Source organism: Liolophura sinensis, unplaced genomic scaffold (assembly GCF_032854445.1).
Source record: "Liolophura sinensis isolate JHLJ2023 unplaced genomic scaffold, CUHK_Ljap_v2 scaffold_25, whole genome shotgun sequence".
Lineage (NCBI taxonomy): Eukaryota > Metazoa > Mollusca > Polyplacophora > Chitonida > Chitonidae > Liolophura > Liolophura sinensis.
Window position 1 is genome coordinate 35,205 of NW_027017964.1, and position 19,430 is coordinate 54,634.

At 40.8% G+C, this 19,430-nt stretch overlaps 1 protein-coding gene across 1 annotated transcript; it reads right to left on the reverse strand.

Annotated features, from left to right (window-relative positions):
- Positions 1 to 401: 401 nt before the first annotated feature.
- LOC135481360 (retinitis pigmentosa 1-like 1 protein) lies at positions 402 to 12,951 on the reverse strand. Its single transcript, XM_064761185.1, has 7 exons — positions 12,948 to 12,951; positions 10,071 to 10,211; positions 7,829 to 7,981; positions 5,741 to 5,884; positions 2,397 to 2,549; positions 532 to 1,866; positions 402 to 406 (listed from the first exon to the last, which is right to left on the reverse strand). Exons 1-7 carry the CDS (start codon positions 12,949 to 12,951, stop codon positions 402 to 404), a joined length of 1,935 nt encoding a protein of 644 aa, XP_064617255.1.
- Positions 12,952 to 19,430: the final 6,479 nt, after the last annotated feature.

The following is a 19,430-nucleotide window of genomic DNA, read 5'->3' on the forward strand; positions in this document are numbered from 1 at the left end:
CCCAGGCGCCATCCTCACCATGGGCACCATCCTCACCCTGGGCACCAGGCTCACCCTGGGAACGATCCTCACCCTGGGCATCATCATCACCCTGGGAACGATCCTCACCCTGGGCACCATCATGAACCCTGGCACCTTCATCATCTCTGGCACGATCCTCACCGTGGGCACCATCATCACCCTGGGCACCATCATCACCCTGGGCACCTTCATTACCACTGCTATCCTCGTCATCAGCACTACAATCAGCAGCACTGTCTTCATCCTCACTACATGCACCGTCATCATTGCCACTGTACCTGCCGGTAACCCTTGTGCCTCCCACTACATCTTCACTCTGAATGACTCCTGTCTCATCTGTGGTGTCCACTGACTCTGAACATGAGTCATATAGTCCTATTTTAGGCTGATACACATACAGTTCACGCCTTACCCCAAACCCACGACTATCCTGGCTCTTATCTTCTGAGGACAAAGATTCCGCACTTGAAGTCAGATTTCCTGAAGCCTCTTTAGGTAAGTTTCCATTACCTTTGTGATCTTGACTGGACAAATTGTTAAGTATGGTAGATCTAGACGCAGAACTGTGTGTGGATTGGAAATTGAAAGCAGTGGTAGCTTCACAGTCTGCAGTGGTGGAAGTTTGTGCATCTCTTGGTGATAAACCTGAGGCAGCGGTATTTGTAACTTCAGAGCTGGCATTAGTAGAAGTTTGTGCATCTCCTGGTGGTAAACTGGAAGCAGTAGTCTCTACAAGGTCACCACTGGGAGGCAAAGGTAGGGCAGTACCTACAAGTCCATTTCTGCTGGCATTAGAACTGTGCCCAGTGGCTGTACACATCCCAATTCTTTCAGACTCTTCTTGTATGTTCCTGAAACCTAATTCCTCTTCAGCACGTCGGTCCTCCTGGAGTCTTTGGGCCTCCACATCAGGACACTTCTCTGCCTGAAATCCTTCTGGATCCTCCACAGAGGGAATTGGTAATGCTTTTGTCTCACTGTGACACGATGCTGATATGTCTTCTTGCAGCCTTTCTGCTTCCAGGCCAGGACCTTTCTCAGCTTGATGACCATGAGTGTCGCTTTCTGCTTGGACACTGCTCTTCTCTGCCCTTACAGATGCCCCTCCTGAGGGCAATGGGTTGGATTCCTGACCACTGATAGGACTTTGTGCAGAGATATCCTCCCTAAAGTATTCAGCATCAATCCCTGGACTTTTCTCAGCTTGATGACCATGAGTGTCGCTTTCTGCTTGGACACTGCTCTTCTCTGCCCTTACAGATGCCCCTCCTGAGGGCAATGGCTTGGATTCCTGACCACTGATAGGACTTTGTGCAGAGATATCCTCCCTAATGTATTCAGCATCAATCCCTGGACTTTTCTCAGCCTGTTGTCCATCAGTGTCACTCTGTGCTTGGACACCTCTAGGTAAGCTGCCTTGGCCTTCACTAGATTGACTGTGGTCACCACGACTGCTCAACTCAGGGTTCGTGCAAACTACTCTGTGAAGAGGAAAACTCTCAATTTGACTACTCGGCCGCTGGTCTCGTGCAGCAGATCCAGTGGGTCTACTAGCTCTGCTCCCCCTTTGCCATGTTTGCTCTGAACTGCTAGGAGTATCCTCTGTTTTCAAACAACTAGCCATTGCATTATTTGGTCGTAATGGAGGCTGCAAAACATTGATGATTCGATCTGGCGTCTGACTGCATGGTGTTTCATCTTGGTCACTGCCAGGCTGCTGAGAACTTCCATCTGTTTCCAGTGATTGGCCTGGATTTACCTGAAATTCTTCAGGTGGCTGATCGAATACTGGAGTTTCTGGCTTGTTTATAATTTTGGGCTCCTCATCAATTCCACCAACAGCCCCTGTAAAATAATTTAAACAAATTTACATAGTTATTTATTTATTTGATTGATATTTAACACTGCAGCCTAGAATATTTCATTTATATGATGGCAGCCAGCATTATGGGGGGGGGGAGGGCAAGAAGCCACGCTGAGCCTAGGCAAAACCCATGACCATTTGCAAGTTGCCGCAGACCTTGCCCTGTATGGTTGCAGTAAGATTGCCAGCTCTTCACTAGGCACAAAAGGTCCCAGAATTATCAACATAAACACAAAATTTGTATGCACTGAAAGTAAATGTGAAAAGACACTCCTTAAGGTTATGGCTAAGTGTAAAGAAATCTGTGAAAACATGCTTACAAATATGGATTTCTTTCAGAGACATAGATAATGATTTGATTTGATTTGTATTTTAAAAATTGAGATTATAACAAAGTTATGCACTGTTACAACATTTACTATTTACATTTGAATCTGGAACATACATATCTGACATACATATATTCAGTTTTATTTGCACAAACATTTTGAACAGGTGTAACATAACCTACCCGGTGAGCTAGGAGGATTCCATCCCACAACACTGCAAACTTCACCGTACACCTCGTCACTAGCGATGTCCTTAACCATTTCCATAAAACTCCCCAAGGTCCATCCATAACTTACCAGCAGGTTAAAAAATTCTCTGAAGGGATTCTTGCTTGCTGAAATAACATGAAAAGTAACACTGACCAATCAAAGCACTGTGCACTATACACTCAATACAAAATGGAATTTAAAAGGCATGTAATAAATAGATGCAGTTTTCATACAGGGAAGGGTAGATCTCGAATTTAGAGTATTTACAAGTTGGAAAACATTAAACATGGAAATATACTTTCATCTTGGCTTATTGCATGGATGGATGGACAGGAAACAACTCCACAAGGTTGCTGATAATTGGTAGGGTTCTTCCTCGATCATGACAAAGTGTGAGTGAGCAGGTATAGGTTTGGAGGACTGTTCAACTATTAAACGTATAGAAGCAGGCTTTCCTTTTATAAATGACCAAGAGTCTGTACTTTGGTAGAAAAAGGACATAAACCTGACAGCTGACTTTCCACGAACAGGGAGGCATCATCCTCTTTAAATAAATTTAGGTAAATTTAAATTGGGAAATGATGAATTTTGATGGAAAATACTGTATATGTAAACACAGTTTGAGCAGTGAACCTCAACTACAAAAATGATCAAATCCTGATTAATCTGGGTTCCTAAACATCTCTGGGACATGTGAAGCTTTGCAATGTCACCTTCATTTCCAGATGTAGGACCATTATACACGTATGTTCTGTGTCCTAAAAATGTATGAAGTATAACAGTGACATGCCCAGAACTCACACATTCCCATCTGTATCACATTGACATGACCAGATGTGCCACATTCCCATCTGTATAACAGTGACGTGCCCAAAACTGCCACATTCCCATCTGTATAACAGTGACGTTCGCAGAACTGCCACATTCCCATCTGTATAACAGTGACATGACCAGAACTGCCACATTTCCATCTGTAAAACAGTGACATGACAAGAACTGCTACATTCCCATCTGCACAACAGTGACATGCGCAGAATTGCCACATTCCCATCTGTATCACAGTGACGTGCCCAGAACTGCTACATTCCCATTTGTATAACAGTGACATGCCCAGAATTGTCACATTCCCATCTCTATAACAGTTACGTGCCCAAAACTGCCACATTTCCATCTGTACAACAGTAACATGACCAGAACTGCCACATTCCCATCTGTATAACAGTGACGTGCAGAACTGCCACATTCCCATCTGTATAACAGTGACGTGTCCAGAACTGCCACATTTCCATTTGTATAACAGTGACATGCAGAATTGCCACATTTCCATTTGTATAACAGTGACATGCCCAGAACTGCCACATTCCCATCTGTATAACAGTGACATGACCAGAACTGCTACATTTCCATCTGTATAACAGTGACGTGCAGAACTGCCACATTTCCATTTGTATAACAGTGACATGCCCAGAACTGCCACATTCCCATCTGTATAACAGTGACATGACCAGAACTGCCACATTTCCATCTGTATAACAGTGACGTGCAGAACTGCCACATTTCCATTTGTATAACAGTGACATGCCCAGAATTGCCACATTCCCATCTGTATAACAGTGACATGACCAGAACTGCTACATTCCCATCCGTGTAACAGTGACGTGACCAGAACTGCCACATTCCCATCTGTATAACAGTGACATGCGAAGAACTGCCACATTTCCATCTGCATAACAGTGACATGACCAGAACTGCCACATTCCCATCTGTATAACAGTGACGTGCCCAGAACTGCCACATTCCTATCTGCATAACAGTGATGTGCCCAGAACTGCCACATTCCCATCTGTATAACAGTGACGTACCCAGAACTGCCACATTCCCATCTGTATAACAGCTATGTACCCAGAACTGCCACATTCCTATCTGTATAACAGTGATGTGCCCAGGACTGCCACAATCCAATCTGTATAGCAGTGACGTGCCCAGAACTGCCACATTCCCATCTGTATAACAGTGACGTACCCAGAACTGCCACATTCCCATCCGCATAACAGTGACATGCCCAGAACTGCCACATTCCCATCCGTATAACAGTGACATGCACAGAACTGCCACATTCCCATCTGTATAACAGTGACATGCCCAGAACTGCCACATTCCCATCTGTAGAACAGTGACGTGACCAGAAGTGCCACATTCCCATCTGTATAACAGTGACATGACCAGAACTGCCACATTCCCATCTGTATAACAGTGACATGCCCAGAAGTGCCACATTCCCATCTGTATAACAGTGACGTGCAGAACTCCCACATTCCCATCTGTACAACAGTAACATGCACAGAACTGTCACATTCCCATCTGCATAACAGTGACATGCCCAGAACTGTCACATTCCCATCTGCATAACAGTGACATGTCCAGAACTGTCACATTCCCATCTGTATAACAGTGACATGAGCAGAACTGCCACATTCCCATCTGTATAACAGGGACATGCCCAGAACTGTCACATTCCCATCTGTATAACAGTGACATGCGCAGAATTGCCACTTCCCATCCGTATAACAGCTACGTGCCCAGAACTGCCACAATCCCACCTGTATAACAGTGATGTGCCCAGAGCTGCCACATTCCCATCTGTATAACATTGATGTACCCAGAACTGCCACATTCCCATCTGTATAACAGTGACGTGTCCAGAACTGCCACATTCCCATCTGTATAACAGTGATGTGCCCAGAACTGCCACATTCCCATCTGTATAACAGCTACGTGCCCAGAACTGCCACAATCTCATCTGTATAACAGTGATGTGCCCAGAACTGCCACATTCCCATCTGTATAACAGTGACGTACCCAGAACTGCCACATTCCCATCTGTATAACAGCTACGTGCCCAGAACTGCCACATTCCCATCTGTATAACAGTGATGTGCCCAGAACTGCCACATTCCCATCTGTATAATAGTGACGTGCCCAGAACTGCCACATTCCCATCTGTAAAACAGTGATGTGCCCAGAACTGCCACATTTCCATCTGTATAACACTGATGTGTGCAGAACCGCCACATTCCCATCTGTTTTTATGTACTAATCATCTTAACAGTATTCTGAAAAGTTTCGCATGATGCAATATCATGATGTGGCATGTCATTTTCAGTAAATACATGAACGTTGCCTCAACATTTCCATGGATGCCTTACACACAGCGCTCGGAAAGTCTCAGGGTGTATAGTTACCAAAAAAAGTGTTTTGAATTACAGATTGCACGGTACATACACATCACAAGGTTAGAAGTGGCCGGGTTATTTACCATTTATCTTTACACTATCATCGTAGGTAATGTCATCAGGCAAAACATCATCCCACTCTTTGCCCTTCATCATTATGCGCTCTTCCCAGATCTTTTGAAGACGTCTAATCTGTCCCATGCGCAAGTCTTTTAACCTCGTCATTCCTATTTGATCACAAAAAGGTAATAATTGAAAGTGACCAGCTTGAAACAGAACTGAGCTGAATTTTATCTATATTTCACTTATTTATCGGATTCGAATTTTGTGCCATACTCAAGAATATTTCACTTATACGACAAAAGCCAGCATTATTGTGGGAGGAAACTGGGCAGAGGTGGCGAGAAAGCCAGGCCATCTGCATGTTGCTGCCAGGCCTTTCCATGTTTGACCGGAGAGGAAGCCAGCACGAGCTAGCCTTGAACTCAACAACCATATTGGTGGGAAGCTCCTGGGTCATCGTGCTGTGCCTCGGCCACAGAGGCCCAAATCTATAGTTTATGTCATGTATGTAAGCCTTTACATATTTATGTAAGTTATTCTACTGAATCGGATGAAAATAGTTAGTTGATGTGCCTGTACAAACAAGTCTTTCTAAAAATGACTTAATCAGACATTTTACATACATTAAATAGTGGCTGACACTAAAAATGTACGTCCCTACATCTTAACGAAGTACACACATACCTGTATAGGAGTAAGTCATTGTAATGCGTGTGTGTACTTGAGGTGTAAGTTATTGTAAATTGTGTGTACTTGAGGTGTAAGTCATTGTAATGTGGGTGCATTTGAGGTGTAAGTCATTGTAATGTGTGTGTACTTGAGGTGTAAGACACTGTAATGTGTGTGTACTTGAGGTGTAAGTCACTGTAATGTGTGTGTATTTGAGGTGTAAGTCATTGTAATGTGGGTGTACTTGAGGTGTAAATCACTGTAATGTGTTTGTACTTGAGGTGTAAGTCATTCTACTGTGTGTGTACTTGAGGTGTAAGTCACTGTACTGTGGGTGCACTTGAGGTGTAAGTCACTGTAATGGGTGTGTAATTGAGGTGTAAGTCATTGCAATGTGGGTATGCATGAGGTGCAAGTCATTGTAAGGTGTGTGAGGTGTAAGTCATTGTAATGTTGGTATATGCAAGGTCTACGTCATTGTAATGTGGGTACTTGAGGTGTAAGTCATTGAAATGTGGTGTACTTGACATGTAAGGCATTGTAATGTGTGTGTGTACTTAAGGTGCAAGTCTTTGGAATGTGTGTACTTGAGGTGTAAGTAATTGCAATGTGGGTGTACAGGAGGTGTAAGGCATTCTAATGTGTGTGTACTTGAAGTGTAAGTCATTACAATGTGGGTATACTTGAGGTGCTGGTTATTGTAATGTGGTGTAGTTGAGGTGCGAGTCATCGCACTGTGGGTGTACTTGAGGTGTAAGCCATTGCAAAGTAGGTGCACTTGAGGTGTAGGTCAATGTAATATGGGTGTGTGTACTTCAGATGTAGGTCATTGCCAAGTAGGTGTACTTGAGGTGTAGGTCAATGTAATGTGGGTGTGTGCCTTTGAGGTGTAGGTTACTGCAAAGTAAGTGTACTTGGGGTGTAGTTTATTGCAAAGTAAGTGATCTAGAGGTGTATGATATCTGTATAATGTACTATGTCCATGAGATACAACATGCCTACACCTCAAGTACAACTACATTACAATGACCAGCACCTCAATTGCACCTACATTACAATACCCTACAGCTCATGTACACCTACATTACAAAGACCAGCACCTCAACTGCACCTGCATTACAATACCCTACACCTCATGTAGATCTGCATTACAATGCCCTATGCCTCAAGTGTGCCTACATTACAACAACATAACCCCCTGTACATCTGCATAACAATCACCTACACCTCAAGCACACCTACACCTCAAGCACACCTACACCTCAAGCACACCTACACCTCAACTACCATGGCAATCGCAATCAACTTTCAGTACTCTTCAAGTACACTTACAATACCACGACCTGCACCTCATACTAGCTCCTGCAAAACTCCATCACAGTGATCTACAAGTAATTAGACAAGCATAAACACTGTATATAATCTGTATAGAGACTAACCTGAAGCACTGTTGTCTACTAAGGACACATCTTGTGAAGAGGTTATATCTGGAGCACTCATGCGACTCTGTGACACCTTCATGGGGTTAACATTTGAGGTCATCTGTGGTGTACTATGTGGCCTCTTCCTGTAGTTATCTTTCCCTACATCCCCTGTAACCATGGCAACACACAACATATGACACTAATAACTACAATATTTCATTTATAAGAGGTTTATAAAACACTGCCGATTCACATTTAGTCAAAATCGTTGAAGAATAAATACGGACACTGGAATCAATTCCACAAAGTCATTTCTAAAGTCAAAATTGAAAATGCGATCTTACAGCTTATTTTTTGGCTTTAGAAATTAAAATTTTGTCCACTTTATCTATGTTTCCTTAGATGCGAGGCAAATGCGTCTATATTTCAACTTCCAGTACCCAAAACTGAGCATTGTGAAGAGGTTTTTAAATTTTGACTAAAGTCACAAACAACTTTGCAGAATCAGCCCTAGAGAAGTGCTCAAAGGGACGCTCTGTGCAGACTGAAAACATAAATTTTCTGATTTAGTAACACCTAAGCACACCTATCTTAAAATGACATGCACCTCAAGTACAATGACATTTACCTATAGTGCATTTACACTGCAATGGCCTACACCTCAATTCCCCTGCATCACCAAGTACATTACAATAGCAACACCTCAAGTACACATACATTACAATGGCCTACACCTCAACCATGCCTGCTTAACAATAGTCTACACCTGAAGTACATCTACAAGCCAATGACCTACACATCAAGTACACCTACATTACAATACACCTTTCAATTACAATGACATATATGCCTCCTCTACACTATAATCACCTACATCTCAAGTAAACCTACATTACAATAACCTACATCTCAAGCACACCTACATTACAATACACCTTTAAAATACAATGACATACACCACACCTACACTACAATCACCTACATCTCAAGTAAACCTACATTACAATGGCCTACATCTCAAGAAAACATTCAATGCAATGACCTACACCTCAAGTGCACCTACATTATGATCACCTACACCTCAAGTGCACCTACATTACAATCACCTACACCTCAAGTGCACCTATATTACAATGACCTACACCTCATGTTTGTTGTCATATGACTGAAAAATTGTTCAGTACAATGTTAAACTATAAGCACACTTATATTACACTGACATACACGTCAAGTACACCTAAATTACAATGACCTACACCTCAAGCACACCTACATTATAATGACCTACACCTCAAGTACACTTATATTACAATGACCTATATTCAACTACATCTGTATTACAATAACCTACATTCAACTACACCTATATTGCAATGACTTACAGTTCAAGTACACTTGCATTACACTACACCTCAAGTACACATACATTACAATGACCTACATCTCAAGTACACCTACATTACAATGACCTACATCTCAAGCACACCTACATTACAATGACCTACATCTCAAGTGCACCCACATTACAATGAGGGGCCTCCGTGGCTCAGTCGGTTAGCGCGCTAGCGCAGCGTAGTGACCCAGAAGCCTCTCACCAATGCGGTCGCTGTGAGTTCAAGACCAGCTCATGCTGGCTTCCTCTCCGGCCGTACGTGGAAAGGTCTGCCAGCAACCTGCGGATGGTCGTGGGTTTCCGCCGGGCTCTGCCCGGTTTCCACCCACCATAATAATCGTATAAGTGAAATATTCTTGAGTACGGCGTAAAACACCAATCAAAAAAAAAAAAAACATTACAATGACCTCCACCTCAAGTATACTTACATTACAATTAATGACCTACACCTTAAGTGCACCTGCACTAGAATGACCTACATCTCAAGTACTATTGCAATCCCAATCAACTCTGAGTACTCCTCAAGTACACTTACAATACCATGGCCTGCACCTCACACTGGCTCCTACAAAACTCCATCAGTGACCTACAAGTAATTATACATTACACTCGTGCTACACCTCAGCTACACACCCTTCTGGAAAGATACTTCAAAATTATCAGTCTGACAGTGTTATTAATCTGTGATCAAAGGATCAGTCACTTGAAGAAATTGTTACATTGTAACTATGCAGTACTGTAACTGTAACTATGGGGAATCATAACTACCGGTATGCAAACAGTTATGTCACTGTAACTACACTGTACAAGCAAAACTGTCACAGACAAGCATAAACACTGTATGTAATCTGTATACAGACTAACCTGAAGCACTGTTGTCTACTAAGGACACATCTTGTGAGGAGGTTATATTTGGAGCACTCATGGAGTGACTTTGTGACGACTTCATGGGGTTAACATTTGGGGTCATCTGTGGTGCAATCTTGCTGTAGATCCCTACATCCCCTGTAACCATGGCAACACACAACATATGACACTGATCACTACAATATTCAGTTTATAAGAGGTTTATAAAACACTGCTGATTCACATTTAGTCAAAATCATTGGACACTGAAACCAATTCCACAAAGCCATTTCTAAAGTCAAAATTTAAAACGCGATCTTACAGCTTATTTTTCGGCTTTAGAAATTAAAATTTTGTTCACTTCATCTATGTTTTCTTAAGGCAAATGTGTCTATACTTCAACTTCCAGTGCCCAAAACTGGGCACTGTGAAGAGGTTTTTAAATTTTGATTTAAGTCAAAAACAGGTTTGCAGAATCAGACGTAGTGAAGTGCTCAAAGGGAAGCTCTGTGCACATTGAAAACTTAAATTTTCTGATTTAGTATTTCATCATTTGTTTTCACATGGACGTGGCATTGTTACACCTTTTTGTTGCCTATGTACATTTTCTGTAATTAGAGGAAGTCATTCATTTTGATTATGTTTAGTTTTACATAGTAGTTCCCCTTGTTTCTGCCAGAAGTAAAATCTCAATGGCATTCATGGTCATCAATCCTTTGTGTTGACTAAATGGTACAGTTCGATAGATAAATTAATGACATTAACTGAAATTATGCACAGATGTTTTTTACGCAGTGGTGCAAAGAATATTTGGGCCAAGAGGTAAGCTATGATAACATTATTTGAATGTGGTATTCAGTAACTGAACCCTTACTAGACACCGAATATCTAACTCGCTAGACGTTCTTGTTTAAAATAAGTTGTCTGTAAGGTCGCCCAGCGTGTGGCTATCAATGGAAGTTGCCAATGATGTGATGTTTGTTCTAGACATATACATAACGTTTTATTTATTGGCGGAGCTTTCAGGTTTCTTGTTGTATACTGATTTGAGTGCTGTAACACCATACCACCACTTCTTGTATTGGAAATGACGTTGGTTATAGCCACTTTATCGCAGCCGTTCACTGCGTGCTGTGAACAGTGTCCAGACGGTGTGAGAAGCCACATTACACATATTAGCCAGCAATTTAGCAATATGTAATATGACGTTGGCGTCTTTTACTGGTACAGGTTTTATCCTATAGTTTGAATTAGGTTATTGTCAGAAATAGGGACACCGTGTAATGCGAAACTATAGTAGCTGTTAGCTAAGTTACAAGCTGTATGTCGATAGTAACAATGGTTTTGTTAGGATAACTGTTTACATACAAGAAGAGGTATTTTGTGGTATGTTTTTGTGTTATCTCAGTTATCAGTAATCACTGCTCATGCATTTCTTTGTACTGTTAAATGTATTACTTTGTGTTCTATGTACCAGTAGTTAGTAGTATGTTGTGCTAACATGTATAATTTCACCCAATTTGAATGTGTTATAACTCGCTTAAGATAATAGCTGGTAAACCGCACTGTTTAACCGCCTTGGTACGACATACATGTCTTACGTAAATTGAACGCAGAATTCATCCAACTATTTGGTGGCACTAGTTCTGCTGTGGTTGTTTAATTGCGCATTCATATACTTGTTACACACCCAATGACAGTGAAACAATGACAGAATTGCTACGGTACGGTACTATATGAAGTCTTTGTTTCTGTTGTCAGGGGTGCTACTGTGTTTAATAACACATACCTCTGGCTAATCATCATTGTACGGTAAAATACAGCTGCATGAAACAAACTTTACAAGTGTTCGTGAATTCCATCCTCAAGTTAGTGATCACATCCTACATGTACCTTCTGGCAGTTTTTATAAAGAGCTTCTCCAGTTCAAATATGTGTACGTTTTAAAGGCAGGATTGATTAATAAGGATCCACAGTAGTATGAATGACTTCATAAATTGTAAAAAAAGAACTGCACTGTATTCATTAAAACAGTTGTTGTAAGTCTGGGATGATAGTATGGAAACAAAAGTCTTCTGTCGTTTCCAATTTGCCAGGTACGTGTGACGTCAAAAGAGAACACCTGACGTCACCCATTGCTGATGTTTCAACTTTATCCACAAATGACGCCATACTTTTAAACACAGATGACTGCTTTTAAATACAATTGTATCTGTCTGATTCGTTGTCAGAAGAATTTTACAGTAAATGAAGATGATTTCATATAGCATCACTCTTCCTGATATGGGTTAAATCGTGTTATTCTTTATTAATCCTATTGAGCCCTGGTGTTAGCTCTGCTCTGTAGGACATCCTTCATGTCATTTTAATATTTCCCCCTCATTTATCTTGGGATTGAAGTGGCACTTCATAAACAACTTGTCACGATATTTTGTCCTTGTTCACCTATCTGACTAGCAGTATTCAATGTCAGTTCAATATGCATGGACACCTAGGCCAGTACGTGACACGTATTACACCAGCACACCTTAATGGAGGAAGACATATCTAGGCTATTTATTTATTTACCTGTATTTATTTGATTGGAGTATTTCCCTCATACAGTGGCAACCAGCATTATGGTGGGAGGAAACCGAGCAGAGTGCTTGGTAACAAAAACCTAGCACACTAATCACTATGCCATGGAGGTCCCCTGATGAGTTTTATTTTAAAGGTTTATGTGTAGGCCTACCTACATACAGACTAGAACCAGGCTTATTTACATGTGCAAAATATCATCTGAACAGAGAGAGAAATCTTAATAGTTTCTGCTGAAGAAATGCTTGGTGACTCTGGTCACTATAACCAGCCTGATTAACCATAAGTTACACAAATGTAAATATATAAAGTACTTACCCATAGAGGTATTTTGGCCAGGTGAGAAGTGTTGGGGAATAGCAGAGCACTGTGTGTTGTCAATGCAAGAATTCGAGTGCCTTAATGAAGATCCAGTATGAAAAGCTTCGGCAGAGTTATTTGCCCCTGATCCTGCAACTCCTGCAACAATGTATTGACACATCTACATTTGACTGGAGTTTTACACCATCTCAGGAATGTTTCACTTTAATATACGACAGTGGTCAGCATTATGGTGGGAGAAAACGATGGGCAGAGCCCGAGGGAAACCCACAACCATCCGCAGGTTGCTGGCAAAACCTCCCAATAAAACTCACAAAAGAGATGATATAATAATATGTAGATATATACTTGTGTTTCCATGGTGATGTATGTGTATGCAATTAAATGTAGGTCTACTGAGATTTCAGTCATACAGGATGATGGTTTTCATATAAAAACTTAGATACTCTATCCAGTTAGTTTACTGGGTAAAACTGTTCCTTGAAAAATACATCACGTGTCCCTACAGAAAACTCTTTCAATATATGTAGATAACAGTAGAATCATCATTAGGAATTACACTTTCTGAATATAGCAGAGAATTCTAGTGCTGAAAATTGGCTGAGACATACACTGTATGCTGCATGGTTTTGAACCGTTGACCTCAGAGTCAGGCACAAAATTGTCAACCATACATGTCAACTGTTTAGACCACTTGACCAACAGGCTGCCCAGAAAAATAGAAGGAAGTAGATGTATGTAGACTTTACGGCTAACATGCATTACCCCCCTGATGATCAGAAATGAGACAGCTCCCTCAGTTCAATTCAAATGACATCAAAACCAGTCTGATATATTCACCTGAGAGAAATGTGTCATTTCTGATCATCAGAGAGTTAATTAATGCAGCTTCGTCATCAAGTCTACCTGTCAACTACTATTTTTCACATAGTTGAAAAACCAGCTGTAAATTTCAGTGTCACTTAACTGGTTATTCACAGGCATTGCTTGTGGCTACTTGTTTACCTGACCATGACTCATGATCTGACTCAAGAACTTTTCACTTAAACAATATTGGCCAGTTCAAAGAGGAAACTGAAACGTCTGGAATAAACCACCAACCTTTGGCAAGTTTAAACTGGTGAACTTTCTCATGTGTCACTCAAGTCGTTTAATTATATTGGTGAAAGGCTAGCAGTTTATGGCACAACTTCATGTATGACCACACAAGAGAGTGCTGTTCATTGCACTCATTTCTCTGGTCACATAGTGACCGAAAAAGAGTGACCCACCATACTGCTTTTAAAGATGTCATTTAAGTAGAAAGGCTCTACGATATTTATTTCTTTCTTTGGTTTCTGTTTCACATCATACTCAGGAATTTTTCATTTACAATGTACACAATGGTGGTTGTGTTTCATGATAGAGAAAACCACAGACCTTTGGCAAGTAACTGAGAAACTTTCCCACAGATTGTGATGATTGCAGATATGCACACCATACTGATGGAAGACAAGTGGCCATTCATGAGCCTTAGATTGCCCAAACTTGTGTTGATCACGTTCACGCACGTCCTTGTTAATTATTACCTTGCTGTGAAAGCTGGTTCAAATGTGACTGTGGTTTTGGTGGGTCATCCAGCTCTTGCTGCTCTCTGTGGTTACCCTGGTTACCAGGATTGTCACTGTTATTAAAAATATTCTCATAGTCCTTCTTAAATCTTTGAGGAACACGATCATAAATTTGTTTTGCTAAAATTTGTCCATCGCAATCATACACCGCTTTCACGAACTTTATAAAGGCATCCGGGTACAATCGTAACAGCACGTTCACCAGTTCTCGTGCCCCTTCAATGTCACCTTCTTGTTTACATCTTCGTTCAATACGCTGGCTATCCTCAATAGGAATTGCGTCCCTCATCTGAGATAGAATTTGCATGGGCGCAATTTTGCGCTGAATTTCAGCCTGCATGTCACGCAGTATACGTTCATGATAATGTAGCCCATCACGAGCCATCTTCATCTGAAAAATGACAAAATAATTTTATCAACTGACTCCTGATCCAATGATGACTAATGAACCTAGTGACGACAGCGATGACTGAGCTACAAATTGATGGCTGAACTACATAGTGATGGCTGAACTACGTAGTGACGACAGCGATGAATGAGCTACAAATTAATGGCTGAACTACATAGTGATGGCTGAACTACGTAGTGACAACAGCGATGAATGAGCTACAAATTAATGGCTGAACTACATAGTGATGGCTGAACTATGTAGTCATGACAGCGATGACTGAGCTACAAATTAATAGCTGAACTATATAGTGATGGCTGAACTACATAGTGATGACAGCGATGACTGACCTACAAATTAATGGCTGAACTACATAGTGATGACTGAACTACATAGTGATGACAAAACTACATGTGATGACTGAAGTACAGAGTGATGTCTGAATTACAGTAATGACTGAACTACATAGTGATGACATTGATGACTAAGCTACAAATTATTGGCTAAACTACATAGTGATGTCTGAACTACACAGTGATGACAAAACTACATGTAGTTGTGACTGAAGTAAAGAGTGATGACTGAATTACAGAGTGATGACTGAGCTTCATAGAACTGTAAAATGACTGCATGGACTATAAACTGATGACTGAACTAAATAATCATTGGCGGTTGAAATATGTAAAATGAGGGCTGAAAAACACCGTGATTACTGGCCTATATAATGGTACTTGGACTACATAGTCATGACTGGCCTATATAATGGTAATTGGACTACATGGTTATGACTGGCCTATATAATAGTAACTGGACTACATAGTGATGACTGGCCTATATAATGATAATTGGATGATTGAACAACATAATGATGACAAACCTACAATGTGACTGTAAGGACAGGCCTGCATAAAGAAGACTGAACTACACACATGTAGTTATGACTTAGGCCTGTATGTAACCACATAATGCTGATGTCTACACTATATACTTTTGTGAAATACACACATGTAGTTATGAATTAGGTCTGTAACCACATATTGCTGATGTCTACACTACATACAGTGATGACTGAACTACAAATGTAGTTATGACTCAGGCCTATATATAACAACATAATGCTGATGTCTACACTACATACAATGATGACTAAACTACACACAAGTAGTTACGACGTAGGCCTGTATGTAACCACATAATGCTGATGTCTACACTACATACAGTAATGACTAAACTACACACATGTAGTTATGACTTAAGCCTATATGTAACCACATAATGCTGATGCCTACACTACATACAGTGATGACTAAACTACACACATGTAGTTATGACTTAAGCCTATATGTAACCACATAATGCTGATGTCTACACTACATACAGTGATGACTGAACTACAAATGTAGTTATGACTTAGGCCTATATGTAACCATATAAGGCTGATGTCTACACTACATACAGTGATGACTGAACTACAGACATGTAGTTATGACTTAGGCCTGTATGTAATCACATAATGCTGATGTCTACACTACATACAGTGATGACTGAACTACACACATGTAGTTATGACTTAAGCCTATATGTAACCACATAATGCTGATGTCTACACTACATACAGTGATGACTGAACTACACACATGTAGTTATGACTTAGGCCTGTATGTAACCACATAATGCTGATGTCTACACTACATACAGTGATGACTGAACTACACACATGTAGTTATGACTTAGGCCTGTATGTAACCACATAATGCTGATGTCTACTCTACATACAGTGATGACTGAACTACACACATGTAGTTATGACTTAAGCCTATATGTAACCACATAATGCTGATGTCTACACTACATACAGTGATGACTGAACTACACACATGTAGTTATGACTTAGGCCTGTATGTAACCACATAATGCTGATGTCTACACTACATACAGTGAGACTGAACTACACACATGTAGTTATGACTTAGGCCTGTATGTAACCATATAATGCTGATGTCTACACTACATACAGTGATGACTGAACTACACACATGTAGTTATGACTTAGGCCTGTATGTAATCACATAATGCTGATGTCTACTCTACATACAGTGATGACTGAACTACACACATGTAGTTATGACTTAAGCCTATATGTAACCACATAATGCTGATGTCTACACTACATACAGTGATGACTGAACTACACACATGTAGTTATGACTTAGGCCTGTATGTAACCACATAATGCTGATGTCTACACTACATACAGTGATGACTGAACTACACACATGTAGTTATGACTTAGGCCTGTATGTAACCACATAATGCTGATGTCTACTCTACATACAGTGATGACTGAACTACACACATGTAGTTATGACTTAAGCCTATATGTAACCACATAATGCTGATGTCTACACTACATACAGTGATGACTGAACTACACACATGGAGTTATGACTTAGGCCTGTACGTAACCACATAATGCTGATGTCTACACTACATACAGTGAGACTGAACTACACACATGTAGTTATGACTTAGGCCTGTATGTAACCATATAATGCTGATGTCTACACTACATACAGTACATGTAGCTGGTACATGTAGCTGGTACATGTAGCTGGTACATGTAGCTGGTACAAGTAGCTGGTACATGTAGCTGGTACATGTAGCTGGTACAAGTAGCTGGTACATGTAGCTGGTACATGTAGCTGGTACAAGTAGCTGGTACATGTAGCTGGTACATGTAGCTGGTACATGTAGCTGGAAACCACCTTCTAATGAACCTTGCTGTGGTTCTCGTCTAGTCTATATATTTCATTTTTCTGGTGCTTTATATTTAATAAGAATACATGTAGTCTACAAACCACTAAAACCTTAAAATATTTCCAACATCCGCCATGTTTTGAATTCTGCCTTCCGCCAGTCCCCGCAAGGTATGTGCTAAGTTCAACTTGCTCGATTCAGATGTTTAAAAGACTGGTATTACTGTGAAAAAATGACTTGCTGGGTTCGAGATGTGATGTTTAGTGGAAATGTCTGTGTGGTGCTAAATAAGACAGATGCTGGGTGTAGTCCTACTTGATACCTCCTTTGCTCTGATATTTTGACGTCACTATACAATATTTGGGTGCGTACATTTACTGTTTATGGAATAGTGCCAGAATTCCGCCACCTCGCACCTCTTGCACCTATCGTTTGTCTTCTACAAAAGCACAAATCTCCACAAATATAAGTTCTAACCTTTCGGCAGCCACGCATTTATTCCTCAGCAGCCAATCGGTCTTGAGGGTTATCGCTGATTCCCCCCACATTACATGTGGGTGACTATCATCGCGTCACAGCTATATCATTGCACCCGTTTTCACAGTTTTACCTTCTCGTGGTAGGGTGATTCGTTCATCTGCCTGATTAGAATTCTGACAAATACATGTTCAGTGCTCAATTTACGCAGCCTTCTGGTAGGTTATACCGTGACTATATAAGAATCTGGTGGTTCCAACAATTATTGTGACAGTTTACCAGTAACTTACGTATTTTACTTATTGTTATACTTACTCACTAGGAAAAAGATGGCGAATACGATCGCGAGAGTCTCACATGTAAATGATGTAGATGTCTGGGTAGACGTACATCGTGTGCTAATCAGTTAGTATAGAGTACATCGCAGATTACATTTCCAGAAACAAACCTCATACTTTCCAAGCGGCGCTCGCGTATCTTTGACAGAAGTCACCAGTTGTGAAAAATGTCTTTACTTCCGATGAGTTGCGCAAGTCAGCTGTCAAAACATGGTGACGTAAATCCTCGGCCCAAGTTACTTTCGTTTTCGATCACGTTAATATGTGTGGAAGAGTTGTCTCCCCTGATCTCCATCTGATAATAAATTTGACTTTTTGGGATTATTTTTATTATTTTTTTTTTTCTTTTATTATTTTTTTTAGGTCAGTTCTACATTTCAACAAATCCTGTGCGTCAAGACTCTATAAATGTACAAGAACTACATTATAAGACATCATATCGGAAGTGTTGTCACTTCTGTGCGCAGTCTTACACCAGCTCAGTAGCTACCGGTATGTAGGCCTATACGGTGTCTGGCCGACCTCACCGTGTTTTCTCAATCTAAACACCCATTAACTGTCGGCTTTTACATGTAAAAAAACACTAGGACTATGTAGGGCTGTAGTGTGCACATACATGCTGGGGTATAACAACTTTGTGGGTCGGGTCGTGGCCGAGTGGTTACAAGGTGCTTCATTTTCAAGATTAAAAAAGCTAAAATATGAAATAAAATCCATCAGACATCAACTGAAACGTAGATTGTTTAAAGAGTGTTAAAGACTTTCAGTTTCGTGAATTAAGGGCATGCAGTGTTCGTACATGTGAGTCCAGCTCATGCTGGCTTCCTCTCCGGCCGTAAGTGGGAAGGTCTTCCAGCAACCTGCGGATGGTCGTTGGTTTCCCCTCGGTTCTGCCCGGTTTCCTCCCACC

Bases quoted from the DNA above. Each gene is read 5' to 3' on its own strand.
- LOC135481360 (XM_064761185.1), bottom strand. The intron at 7,982-10,070 runs GTTAGTCTGTAT...CCATGGTTACAG, and splicing joins AGTAGACAACAGTGCTTCAG to GGGATGTAGGGAAAGATAAC. The intron at 5,885-7,828 runs GTTAGTCTCTAT...GTGATCAAATAG, and splicing joins AGTAGACAACAGTGCTTCAG to GAATGACGAGGTTAAAAGAC.